General features: G+C 44.1%; 1 protein-coding gene across 2 annotated transcripts in view; it reads right to left on the reverse strand.

Annotated features, from left to right (window-relative positions):
* Positions 1-12,174, reverse strand: part of SLC41A1 (solute carrier family 41 member 1) — a 43,269-nt gene extending 31,095 nt beyond the window's left edge. The window contains exons 1-2 of one of the 2 annotated variants that reach the window (XM_033152851.1): positions 12,028-12,174; positions 8,457-9,792 (exon numbers count right to left, since the gene is read on the reverse strand). In XM_033152851.1, coding sequence (XP_033008742.1) covers positions 8,457-8,843 — 387 coding nt within the window. In that variant the 5' untranslated portion in view covers positions 8,844-9,792; positions 12,028-12,174. Of the gene's footprint in view, positions 1-8,456; positions 9,793-11,792; positions 11,835-12,027 lie in introns of those variants that run through there. The other variant, XM_033152852.1, reaches the window with a different exon arrangement.
* Between the last annotated feature and the right edge of the window lie 1,745 nt (positions 12,175-13,919).

The following is a 13,919-nucleotide window of genomic DNA, read 5'->3' on the forward strand; positions in this document are numbered from 1 at the left end:
CTAGATGACCCTTGGGATCCCTTCAGACTCTACAATCCTATGACTTTAGGTTATGTTTGAGTTCTCTACCCATAACCCCCAAGGTAACTGCTTTGATGCACCAAAGATAGTTTCACTGTATGTTCATTGCATCACGTTAAGTGGCACTAACAATGCAAGTCTAACCAAATTCCTTACTCATAAACCCTTTAAAGGTCTTGCTTTACTTTTTTGGAGATTGGAATAAAGTAAGTGAACTAATATCAAATTGTGTTAGGGTCCTGCATTGCAGGGGGTTGGACTAGATGACCCTCTGGCCCCTTTCCAACTTTATAGTTCCGTGATTCCATGATAGACACTGGCAGACACTGATTAGAAAACAACGAGCTAAGAGTTCAGAGATAAAAATAATAATGCAGAGAGTTTCTTTCCAGGCAGAAAAAGTTAGCTGTATGAAACTTAATATGAGAGTGAATGTAACTCATTTTCATTCTCTCGATTTTTCCACAGCTCGTAGGCTACAGTTCAACCATGAAGCGAAGCTTAAGAACAAGCAATTTAGGCAGGAAGCATTTTCAAAACATGTCAAACTAAGTAAAATGATGAATTAGGCATCGGAGCAGAGACTTTTTGGGCTCACAATATCCACTTATTTTTCTCTAATATTCCTGACTAGTTCCTTGGTGCCTGCACTTCAAGCTGGAGCAGGCAGAGGATCCGCTATGAGTTGTAACTGGATCCAGCGGGAATACAATCCAAGTAGGGATGTTCCCTAAGGGAGAAAAAGCTCTTTCCAAGGAAGGGAAACAAGAGCCTTCACTTACGCCAACTCCCAAATACATGCAAGGCCAAACCTACTGGCTTATTTAGAACCATGATCAGGATATTACCGGCTCCTGCAGAGGGTAAATATTGCTGCAAGTAGAGAGTGTCCTTCGGTAAAAGATATCAAAGCGCTAAAAAGGGAGCCTACAACATTAAGCTTCTTATGTAAGGGGAAGAGATCTCCTAAAATTTCCAATGTGAAGACATCTCAGCCAGCAGGCATATGATAGATAACACAATTAATGTCCCCCCTCAAACAAAAATTACATGCAAGATGTTTCCCTTGCATTGCAATGGAAGTCCAAGACATCCTGTATAAATCCCTGCATAGCCAAAAGAAAAAAAAGAGTTTGCTTTGCTGGTACTTTCTTGTTGCTAGCCAGATGAAAAAGTTTGCAATTATCCCACATCCATTACTGTGAAAGCATCCCCCCTGCTAGCCTAGAATCTCTTACCCATCCAAGCATATCCTGCGCCAGATGGGTTTCTACGCAGCATTTAAAAGCTGCAGGCTTCAAAAGATCCACTTTCTGAACAACTCTGCCTTTATCTTTTTCCGTTAGAACTCTGGAACACATTCCACAGATCCGAATATATATATAGAGAGAGAGAGAGAGCTAAATTTAGAGATTACCCTTTTAGTTCCTATGCACAGCACAGCTACTAAACCAAGGTTTGGCTTCTCAAGTCATTTGAACCCAGAACTGTGGTTAAGGTCTCTCCTCCTTCACCACAAGTTGTAGCCAGGGTTTGTTACAGACTGGGTGTGGGGGTTCTAATAGAGCAGTAGGGCTTAAGAGGTTGCAGCTGCCTGTCCTGAAACTATCTGCTTGGGAAGTTAAAGCAAACTGAAATTCAAAAGGCCGTAGTGTCGCATCAGAGTCATATTAAGCTGTGAATGGGAATGGGTCTACTGCTGCTCTCCAATACATACTTGCCAAATACCTTCTCACTACCCTGTTACCACCCAGAGTATAGTCACAGGTTGGCTCTCAACACTTTCCATTCACAGAAGTTCAAGTTCCACCCCCTAAGATGCAACAACACCCGGCAACTTCAGTATCTAAAGATCAAATGAAGTTCTACGCTGTCTTCCAGATTGTCTTCTGGCATACTACTAACGCCACCTTTTGAAGTCCAAGAATGGAAGGTTTCACTCCTGTCCTTAAGCACTGATATCTGGATGAAAGGGGGGGGGGGAGGAAAATCGAGTGGCATTTATTCTGCTTCAGGCAACACATTATTACAGCCGAGTTCCCACGAGTGATCATTTATAAGCAGTGCAGGAAGAAAATTACAGTCATTGGATGGCAGTTCAACTTTGTAGCCCTTGCCAATTAGATAAGTAGAATCTTGATGTAAACAGCTGGGATCAGGCCACAGAGAAAGGAGATCTGCAAAGCAGGTCAGAGTCTGGTGAGTTTTGACCGGAGGGGGGGGGGAGAGAGGATATGCTTGGAAACACCATGCGGGTCCACCAAGCGCACCATTCTGAGTTCCTTGAAAGAAGGTTGGGATGCAAATAAAAGAAGCATGGGCTATGTGTCAAACACAGGCTCGGTATGGGAGTGCGCTATGAAAGCTTCTCAGAAGAACATCCCTGTTAGTTAGGCAAGATCAGCTTCCAAATAACACCCTAACACTGAAATCCTATGCACAAACAAGTGAGGAGTTCAGTAGGAGTCAGTAACCATTCATAGGATCAGGCTGAACGAGTGGAGAGTGGATAATTAATATAAACAAGCATCCTTGGTGGAAACTCACACATTCTGGAATGCCATTCCTCTTCCAGAGGATTTAGCCAGAGTGTTTTCTGGAAACAATGCAAGACCTTTATATTTGGGCAAGGGATAAGAAAGCTATTTAAGCTTTAATTTTGAAGTGTAATCTTCCTGAGCTTTTTTGGGGGGAGGTGGTCAGGTGTTTGTTTGCTTTTTAAATGCCTGACCACACATGGATGATAAGGTTGGGAAGAAGGATGTAACAAAGCACAGATTAGATGCTTATCTCATCTTTATCAAGGTACCATGAATGGCAGGGGGAAGGGGGGAACCCTACATGATTTCTACTAGAGGTGTCAAACTCATGTCCAGGAGAAACCATGTTAAATGCAAGCAATGAGCCGCCTGACTCAGATTATTAGAGGGCACATTTGCAGTTTAAGAGGACAGGGTCAGGTTCAAAAGAACAGCAGCTGTGCCTGAAGCCTTCACATGTTTAGTCTTTCATTAGCATCACACATCTGATAAACAAATGACAGTGTTCATTTATTCCAGACATGGAAGGGTGGATGCCTCCAAGCGCCAACATGCTGCCAAATGGTAGAATAAGCAGATGACAGCACCCTCAACACCTTCCGTCATCGCACACAGCTCTAGACGTTTTATCAGACTATGGAATTGGTATCTGACATGTTCTGGATAAGCCTGCATTCCCCTCACAAAGATCAGGTTCACTAGAGGGTTGCTTTCAGATCCAACATTGCTGAAGTATTTTATCAAGGGCACCTGGAGATCACAATACCTTTCACCAGTTATGAATAGCATGCCAGCTGAATCTCTTCTGAGACAGATGGATGGGCGACAACTATTGATGGCTACTATATTTAGGTTAAACTGCTCTAAGACACTGTATGTGAAGAGTGCCTTTGGAAAATATCAGAAAGTGGTGCAGAATTTGACAGATTGTTCACCAAGACAACACCATGGCCATATTCCCCAGCATTAAAACATCTTCACTGCCTTCTATGTCCAAATCAAAGTGATGTTTAAATGACCTGAGTATGTAGAATACCATCTTCTCCCATACGAACCTAAAAAGCTTTTCAGTGACCCTTTCCCCTGTCCAATCTTTTTTTTTTGAAAAAGGTCATTTTGCACATGCATGATAGGTATCAACTAAACTGGAATTGTAGAGTTGGAAGGGACCCCAAGGATCATCTAGTTCAACCCCCTGCAATGGAGGAATCTTTTGCCCAATGTGGGGCTAGAACCTGCAACCCTGAGATGAAAAGTCTCATGCTCTGCCAACTGAGCTATCCCAGCTGGTAAAAAGTTGGTCCTGTTTAGGGATCAAAGCAGCTAACTCAAACCCCATGCCGCAAATACCACATACATGTCTCAGCACATGGCCTCTGTATAAAAGGTATGTTAAACTGGAATGGGGGGGGAAGTGGGGGGGAAGTGAGTATATTTGACAGACAGCTCGGCACTTTACAACTGCCACTTGTTACCTTGGAAAGTTGTTTGGCTATTGTGCCATTTGCTAGCAGACAAGGAAATGTGAAAGCTGGGGCGGGGGGGGGGGGGGATGAAAAAAGCAAAACAAAAGCAAATGGAAAATGGGGACAAAACACCCACCCCCATTTTTCAGTCCTGGCCCTCTGCACCTTCACGTCTCACTGTGTACCATTTTACTGTAGAATAGTGACTATTCTTGTCCTCCCTTGTTAAGACTGAAGATCAAGCATGGGGTATAAACACACATTTATCTTAACTCTCACTTTCCCCTCACCTCATCAGCAGCCCAGTCCTTTGTTCAGTATCAAGGCATGCCTGGAGGCCTTTAAAAAGGTCAAGGGGGAAATTGATCACTTGCAGAAAGACAGTTGCTCACTGGCTCCAAAGAGTCCGAACTGCTATGTTCTACCAGTGACAATCCACCCCTAGGCAAACTGTGTGTACAATAGTTTCATGACATAACTCCGGGAACTGTGGTTTCAAGAAACAAGTGCACACAGTGCTGCACCAGGATATAGACTTATCTAATTGTTCCTTGAAAGCCTCAAAGAGAAAGAATGAACAGCTTGCTCCAAGAACAGGGTGGCCAACCTCCAAATGATGTTCAACGGCAACTCCCATCACCCCACACCGTTGGCCATGCTAACTGGGGCTACTCCTGGGCTAGATATTTGCTCACAGCAGGGAACGATTCTGGGAGCAAGGCAACAGACAGCAAACTATTTCATCCCTAACCCAGAAAAGGGTTCAGTTACAGGTAGGTAGCCGTGTTGGTCTGCCATAGTCAAAACAAAATAAAAAATAAAAAAAATCCTTCCAGTAGCACCTTAGAGACCAACTAAGTTTGTTCTTGGTATGAACAAGAAAGCTCATACCAAGAACAAACTTAGTTGGTCTCTAAGGTGCTACTGGAAGGAATTTTTTTTTATTTTTTATTTTGTCCAGAAAAAAAGTCTTCATGGCTCAACATTCATGAAAGCAAAGGAAGAGGTGGCAAGCCAGCCCCACGGAGCTGCATCTCAGTGCTCCAGAGAAGAAGTTGTGTTTCTGCAGGTGGGGGTGAGAAATAAAAGTGTGGGTGTCAAACTGCTGGGGAACCAAGAGGCTCAAAAAGACCACAAGCAAAAAGAACCACCCAAAGGAAAAACAAATTGCATTGACTGGTTCCATAACTTGACAACACTGGCATTTAGGGAGATGCCAACAGGCTCCTGCTGTTAACTTTCAAGACCTACTTATTTCTGCAAAAAAAAAAAAAAAAAGTTGGTGGTTGTTCAGATTTCCCACTGAGCTATGAACAATCTGGGAGTGCTTTCCAAATACCAGCGGGAATGAACCAAGCATGAAGGTATTAACAACAGCTTTGACTTTCAAAGAAAGGTGGCCAATACAAGCAGATTAGTCTCTTTTTAAAAAATTTCTTAGGACATTGTCTGATGGTTTTAGATTTTGCTTTTGTATAATTCCATTGTGAGCAGGAAGGCTGGAATATTGGTGTTGTACTAGTTCCCATGTAACACAGATGCATGCAACTTTCTAAAGCATGAGTCATTTAGAGATACTTATTTCTGAGCAAGACAACTTCACACTATATACTACTCCACTCCTAATGAGAAGCTTAGATAGCACCGAAAAAGACTGAATCATGTCCAATATAGAAAGTTTTCCCAAGAAATCACTCTGGAAGAAAAGGTAACTAGTACAATGCTGACTTGCTAACAGGTAAGATGCCCACTAGCTTGTATATTATCAGTTAGCACCTACGGTATTCCAACAAAATTGACCTAAGATTAATTTTAACATTCACTTTGGTAGGGATATGATTTCTCAATCTGGGCTCAGTATTGGGACTCTTCCAAAGATTCCATCAACTGGATCTGGAAGTCCTCCAAGCTCAGGCTGGTAGGGTATTAATTTCATGTATACACTCACTTATGAATTATAATTTCATGATGATCCAAGCAGCATGAAAACTTGCGTAAAAATATATCATGTGAAGTTGTTATCATATAGATGGCAAAAGACAGGCCTAACACCCTACACACTGAAAAACTAGAAGGTGTATATTGCTGCTGCATGAGAAAAAAAAATGAAATCCCAATTAGTTTGTGCATTTATACCATGACTGAGCCCCTCCCCAACCCAAACTGCATCTGCTGCTAATGAAACCAAACACCCAGGGTATTGTATAATAATGATCAGGTCTGAATTTTAGATTTACACAGCCCCATCTTGAGAAGTACACCCCAGCTACACTTAGGCAGTACATAAACGGCTATCAACAAAGAGTGTGGTGCTGATAACCAAGATTGCAGGTTCGATCCCTGTATGGGACAGCTGCTTATTCCTGTATTGCAGGGGGTTGGACGAGATGGTCCTCAGGGTCTCTTCCAATGCTACAATTCTATGATTCTAAGAAAGAACAGCAACTAGCCACGATGGCTACTGCTCTCCTTCTAATGTCAGAGGCAGTAAGCTCATGAGTATCAGCTGCTGAAAATCATGCGGGTTAACTGCTGTTGCATTCTGGTCTGCTTGTGGCCGCTGTGAGGAAAGGATGTTAAACTAGAGGGGCCTCTGGCCTGCTCCAGCAGGACTTTTAAGTTATCAACATAAAACAAAACATTAACACACACCCATGACACTCATTAGGTTTAATTACCGGTGCAGTTCTAATTTGTCACACAAAAAGATGAGCAAGAACATTTGGCTACAAAGCTACACCATGCTCTGTTAATTTTTAAAATATCCCATCTTTCCATCAAGGAGGCATACAGAACACTAACCCTCCTCATTTTCCCCCCTCACAACAACCCAGCGAGGTAGGTGACTGGGCCAAGTTTACCAGTGAGTTTCCTGGCTGAGTGGGGAATTGAACCCTGCTCTTCCAGGTCCAACTATACCACATTGGCTTTCTTATTTCAATATCTAGCAATGACAACTTCCTCTAAGCTCCTGAAAGCATAGAAATGGTATGAAACTGAAATTTCACGAAGTGTTTAAAACCAAGGCGCTTCAGTAGAAGCTCTTTAGCTGAATGTTTAATGTTAAGCAAGAAGATCAAACCTATCCATTCTCAAAGAAATCAGCCCTGAGTGCTCACTTGAAGGACAGATCCTGAAGTTGAGGCTCCAGTACTTTGGCCACCTCATGAGAAGAGAAGACTCCCTAGAAAAGACCCTGATGTTGGGAAAGATGGAGGGCACAAGGAGAAGGGGACGACAGAGGATGAGATGGTTGGACAGTGTTCTCGAAGCTACTAACATGAGTTTGGCCAAACTGCGAGAGGCAGTGAAGGATAGGCGTGCCTGGCGTGCTCTGGTCCATGGGGTCACGAAGAGTCAGACACGACTGAACAACTGAACAACAACATAGTAGGTAACCCAGTCACTTCAGGAGGCAGCCGCAATTTGAAACTGTAGGGTCGGATTCTGTCCAAAGTGCTACCTGGCTTGCATAAATGAGGCAGATAAGACTATTGAGACAGAGCCTCGGCCTTTAACATTAACATGACTTGCCAGATAGCTGCACTGCAGGCACAGAGGCCAGTGACACCGTAATCCCAGTAACTCAGCAATGTCATTTGAGAGCGAGGAGGCAAGCTCCACATGACAGCTGGTGTTCCAGGACTATTGGATATCTCCACTGTGCCTTACATTTCTAATATTTATTTAGAAATGTATTAAGGAGATTCTGCATTTGGGCAAAGCCAGACCACATGCAAAAGCTGACATCTTCATCCCTCAGCTAAACAAGTCTTTTAACTGGATAACAGCCGATCTGATTTGCCAGCAATTGATATCACAGGTCTCGGCCCCCCGTTAAAAACATTTACTGCAGCTCTTTGAGTTTTCCCCAGACTGGCAACTCTTCAGGCACACATATGATCATCAGTTCTGTAAACACCACCAAAAGTGCAGTTTTTTAAAGTTCACTTCACATTTTTGGGTGTGTGTGTTGGGTTTGGCACTACTGTATTTACTTTCTAGGACCTGAACTTTGGGGAGAACTCTAGATGTCTTTACATTCCTGACACTCCATCTCTAAGAAGTAGAAGTTTATTTTCAATTCAGAGGCTGGGTTTTAGAGTTTATGTTCCTTTAAAGCTGAGATTTAAGAAAAAGATGGGTCTTGTGTTATTAAAAAGCATTCAGTTTCAGGAACAGAAAGAGTGGGTCACACTGCTATTGACCACCTAGACTTTAATTGCTTCCAGAAGAGGGAGGCTTATTCTACCTCTTGCATGTGGAATCTAAGGAGGATGTGCCTGAAAAAAGAGAGGAATAAATATATAATCGCTTCTAAAGTACTGAGCAGCAAATCACTCTCATGGGATTTAAAAGCCACTAACAATAAAGTAAGTTACAAGTCCAGATACAGAATTTTGAGCCCATTCCATGCTTTTAGTCTTACCTGCACAATGTCCAGGACCATCCCAGCTGCTACTGTCCCAAACCCTGCCAGCAGGAAAGGAAAGAGGACTTGCAGCCCAATGGAAAAGGAGGTCTCTTTTAGAGGAGAGGTTGGTTCTGGGCCGCGGTCTGTGCTGGTATCATCACTCTCCGTCGTTTGACTGCCATTCTCTAGCAGGGCATCTTCCTCACGCACCCCTTTGGCATTGGCTCGGGATTCTATCACTACCACCTCGACACCTCCTCCTTCTTCAGGCCCTAATAACTCGGAAGATTCGACGAGATGTTCTCGGTCAGGACTGGAGAGACAGTCTATAGGGCCAGCAACAATGGGTAGCACCACGCCATTGGTGTGATGAGCTTCCTTTTGTTCCAGCTTGGAAGTCATGTTGCAAGATTATGCAGGCTGTCTCCAGCCTTCAACCCTCAATATACTACAGAAGGGACCCAGCAGAGAAAAAGTCTTTTCCTTGGGGGTTAAGCCAATATGCCTTTCGACATATATATTCCAAGTCCTCCAGTTCAACAATTCTGTCCTTAGCCGCAAGGTCTGCTCCCCTAGCAAAAACCCCCATCAAGCACAATCCAGAATGGGAGACGCCAGCCACAGAGCCAGCAGAGACACTGCAGTAGATTTTGGTGAGATCAAATCCGCTCTGCTTCAACCTTCCCTGGAGTTCTCTCTCAAGGCAAGAGTCTTTGGGGCACACTCAGTGCAAAATGTAAAGTGCCTGCAATTGTTAGTTTCTTTGGTTTGTAAGTTTCCAGAGCATCAGCTTCTCAAATCCTGATATCAAGCTCAACTAATTCAGCTGCTCTTTAAAGTGGATGGGGAAAAGAGATTTTTCAGCAAAACCACTTTGTAGATTAGAGTCTTTAAAAACAGTCTGAGATAAATTTGGATTCTAGCTTTAAAACAAAACAAAAAAAAATAAAGTAAGTGCCGAGTTTAGTTTCCTAGGCAGTTCCTGCTACCCAGAAAGTTGGAAGGCTTGAAAAATTCTTCCTCCTCTTTTCCGGAATGAAGACCAGGGTTGCCTTGATTTCATGAGATTCCAGCCAATTATGAAGGGCTTGGTTCAGGTCTCCAGGCTGGCCTTCTCACCCTCTCCAACTGTCTCTTCACACTCTTCCAAAGACAGCCTGGCTATCAGTGAGCTGTGAGAAGGGACTACCCTTTTTCTCAGAAAGGAAATGTCTCACCTTACAACATGCGGCAATGAAGGCTTTTATTTAAAGCAACATGAAGATCCCAGACAGGCTTATGCTGTGAGCTTGTCCAATGCTAGCAACGGAAAATTCTTCTACAGACTCTTCAGGGAACACACTGCTCTCACCTTAAAACACAGAAGAGTGGAAAATGCATGATACAATTTTTAGGCAACTAAAGAATAACTCTTTCATTCATAAAGTCCCTCCCTCCCTCCCATCTATTAATGCATACATCAATAGCTTTTCTGTTCTTCTATACGCTGGCTTATTATTTTAAAAAAACCCTAAACACACATCAATATAAAAACAGCTGCAAAGGAAGAGGCCCGTATGTTTCCTCTGTTACCACCATGTCTATCCAATTTCCCCTTCCGACATTAAACTCCATCTGACATTTTCACACCCGACAGTCACAGGACATAACACACAGATGTGTTCTATGCAGAGGACAAACACCATTGTTCATTGCTGGTGAGCCAATGCAACTGCAACCAATGAACACCCTTGAGACAGAGTCAGGCAAGCATGCCGTACCATCAGGGCCATTCCTCAATCAGGATGGACACGCATGGCATTTCTGAGTCCCAAAGCCAGAAACCTGACAGCTTCTGCCTGCAACAAGTAGGAAACCCATAAAATCCACGGCAGCGGCATGAATGTGTATGTATGTGCACTACTGCCCTCTGCTGTGTGCAGGATGCTTTAATTCACCAGCTAGCTCACAAGAACGCAAGCAGCAGAGTGGAGCAGCAAGGTTCCAAGTTCCATTCTCCTTGCATTACAAAGCAGTCTCAAACCTACCAGTTTGTCAGTCTTTAAAGATATAATTTCACTGTCTTTAGGGTAAAGAAAGCCAGACACATCCCACCATCTAGTTCAGGAGTAGGCAACCTAAGGCCCATGGGCCAGATGCAGCCCAATTGCCTTCTCAATCCGGCTCGTGGACAGTCCAGGAAACAGCGTGTTTTTACATGAGTAGAATGTGTGCTTTTATTTAAAATGCATCTCTGCGTTATTTGTGGGGCATAGGAATTCATTCATTCCCCCCCCCCAAAAAAATAGTCTGGCCCACCACATGGTCTGAAGGACGGTGGACAGGCCCATGGCTGAAAAAAGGTTGCTGACCCCTGATCTAGTTCCTTTTCTTCCCAAACAATTGCTAACATATGTCCTGGGAGAGTGGAAGGTGCATTAGCAACCTATGTATTGTATTTACACGTAGAGCCACATGTATAGCAAGCCATCTCAACACACTACAGCAGTTACCAAAAGAAAGTATTATTAAGGGCCATGCACTAGTTGTTGCTAGCAACACATAGGTCAGTCACATTAGTGAGAGACAGTGTTGCATGGGTAACTGCATAGACTTAGAAGCCAATGCAATTTTGAATACAGAGGTTTAAACCTTTGAAGTATGTTCCAAACAATTTTACTCAGGAGACATCAGACAGCCACATTGCCTAAAATCTATAATTTCATCTAATGTTTATTAGAGGAGAGCATCATGGAGCTCCCTGTTACAGTTTGAAGACTCTCACGTGTGAAGGAAGCATAATACAAGACACTCATTCTTAGATAAGCAAACCAACTTTGTATATTAGAATAAATTTGGAAAGGAAGTGATGTTTAAGATATGAGTTAGTCAGCAGCAGCTCATTTACCATGAAATTGCATGACACACATCACCTACAATGCAATTCAGGGTTCTGAGTAACCCATCTAGTTTCATAATCCACACATAGACACGAGCCCTTTCTGACAGCAAGTTACAATTGGAGTATCTCTTCACACGCTGTAGCCTCATCCATTCTATTAATACACCACATCCTTAGATCAATCCTCCAATACTCTACACTGCCTGCTCAGTCAGAAAGTCAAGTCCAAGCCAGCCATAATTTAATAAGACACATTTTATGTTGTTGGTTTTTTTGCTCTTCCCACCGATCCATACTACCAATCTATTCCATCGCCCCAGCATCTTACCATGAACGGAAACAAAGCTATTTGCCAGAACACCAGAATTGAACCATAAAGCCACATTAAAACCCCACTATCTTTACACACACTCCCCACCCCAAAGAGAAACCAGATGCCCAGAAAATGGTACAAGGGAGCAGCCACCTACCCTAATGGGGACTCTGCTTCTTAGCTATCTCCATCCTACAGCAATTATCCTAAACAAGCTATTCTTCCTCCTTGCTGGTCCTCCCACCAAAGCACAAGTCCTCGTTGCAAGGAAGACGACTGATTAGGAGGCTCCGTCATAAACCAAGCCCTGTCCCTTTAAAGCCTCCCTTAGGAGCCCAAGGGATCTTGAGCCCAAGGAATCCACTCCCACGAGAGGGGCTAGGGGAGCCTACCTGCCGCCTCCTGAACCCGGCTTCTTGCCTCTTCTGGGATCCAGCCCCTTCTCTTGCTCCCTGCGCCCCCCGACGGCGACCTCTCGCTGCCACTGCTTACATTGCAATTGGACTGGGGATGGAGAAAGCGCTGCTTTGCCAGAAGAGCACGGCAAGAGGCGGAGCTTGCATATAAGCCCCCTCCCCTCGCTCGAGGAGTTGACAGCCGCGACGTCCAATGGGAGCGCGGCGTCCGCCCGCTCGCTTCACGCCGATTGGCTCGCCGCCGTCGACGCGAATGACAGGTGCGAGCGGCCCCGGCGGATTGGTAGCAGCGCCGGCCAACCGCAGCAGGGAAGGAGGCGGACTCGGCGGGAGGGGGGAAGTCTTTGCTGTGTGGGCAAGACAGGCTGCAGGCTTGGCAGGGTGGGAGCCAATCACGTGCTCGCTGCAAAAGCCGTGGCATTCCTGGCCAGTTAGTTGCGGCAGCTGCTCAGAGGTGGGCGGAGGTTCTTCTTTCCAAACTGCGTGCTGCGAGCGAGTCAGGATGTTATCTGGCGCCTAAGCAATATTGGAGTCCCCCCCGCCCCAAGGCAGCAGAGTGAAAGTGGTAGAATGGGCTGTACCATCTCAGGCTGTTGGTGGGCGGCAACATTTTCCGTTGCTGTCCTAAGCGCAACGAGCTAGCTCCCTGCAAGCAGAAATCTAGCCTAGGAAAGAGATATCAGCACCCTCCACATGGTTGTTTTCTGCTGCAGGGAGGCTCTTGTTTACATAAGGGAGCCACCAAAAATAGCACGACCTGTCTGCACTTGGAAGTGGTGCAGTCTGTTCTACCACTTCAGGGCTCTACTATCTCATTCTGCAGCAGGGGTTAGGCTGGGTCATGCGATGGATTGCTATTTTATTTTTCAGTCGGCTTAATATATTTTTAAAGATACGGGATAACCTTATGGTGGTTATCCAGCTCCATATGTAATTTAGTTCTCAGTTGAAAACCACAGCTCGATTTCTGAGGTTGCAGCCCTAATCACACTACACTTAATATGAAGTAAGACCCACTGCACACTGTGGGACACACTTCTGAGAAAACATGCATAGCATTGCTCTGTAAATAAGGGGTGCAGAGACATAGGCATTTCCTCTAGTCTTGAAGTACTTATTCCAGTCCCAGGTGTATGAGGAGCCTCTCAGTGGCAAGACAGAGGACAAAGGAATACCATTCAAAGGCTTCATTCTAGGCTTTAGAAATAGTTCTGGGACTGAACCTAATGAGCTAAGTCATCCCTAGTTTGCAAAAATTAGTAGATAAATAAATTAGCACCATCTTTATTTAGTAGAACTGAGATCGTTCTGAAGCTGTCAAGAATAGGGAAATTGAAATTTAGAAGGCAAGTGATGCCTTTCCATCTCAATTGAAACTGCCTCTCTGCACAGCTACTTTCATTCAAGGTCTTCTGAGACACCAACAAAGCAATGTTGCAACATGGAGCTAGATTTTTGATTACGTTTCCTTATCAGTGGAAATGAATGTGAAGGCTCAAGGCCTTATATTATGATTCTGGCAAAGCCAATTTCTCCGACTCATATATCTCAACAACAAGGAGGTATGTAGCCTTCCTCTACATATGCATACCGGTACTTAGAAGAAAGGCCCATTCAGTACAATGAGGGTTACTCCGAAATCAGTGTGCTTAGAGAGGGAAGCATATTTACTCAGAATATCTGGCACTGAATATGTAAGCAAAACTAGATGCAATTGCAAAATCACCTGATTAAATTATTTAAATTTGCATTTATCTTATAGTATGCATCACTGCAGAGTACCCCAATCCCCCCCAAAGGTTTTTGTGTTGAATTTAGAGCTTGGACTTGACTTTTCAAAGTTTGGGACTAATGCACAAATATGTGGT

The sequence above is a fragment of the Lacerta agilis genome, chromosome 6 (assembly GCF_009819535.1).
Source record: "Lacerta agilis isolate rLacAgi1 chromosome 6, rLacAgi1.pri, whole genome shotgun sequence".
Classification (NCBI taxonomy): domain Eukaryota; kingdom Metazoa; phylum Chordata; class Lepidosauria; order Squamata; family Lacertidae; genus Lacerta; species Lacerta agilis.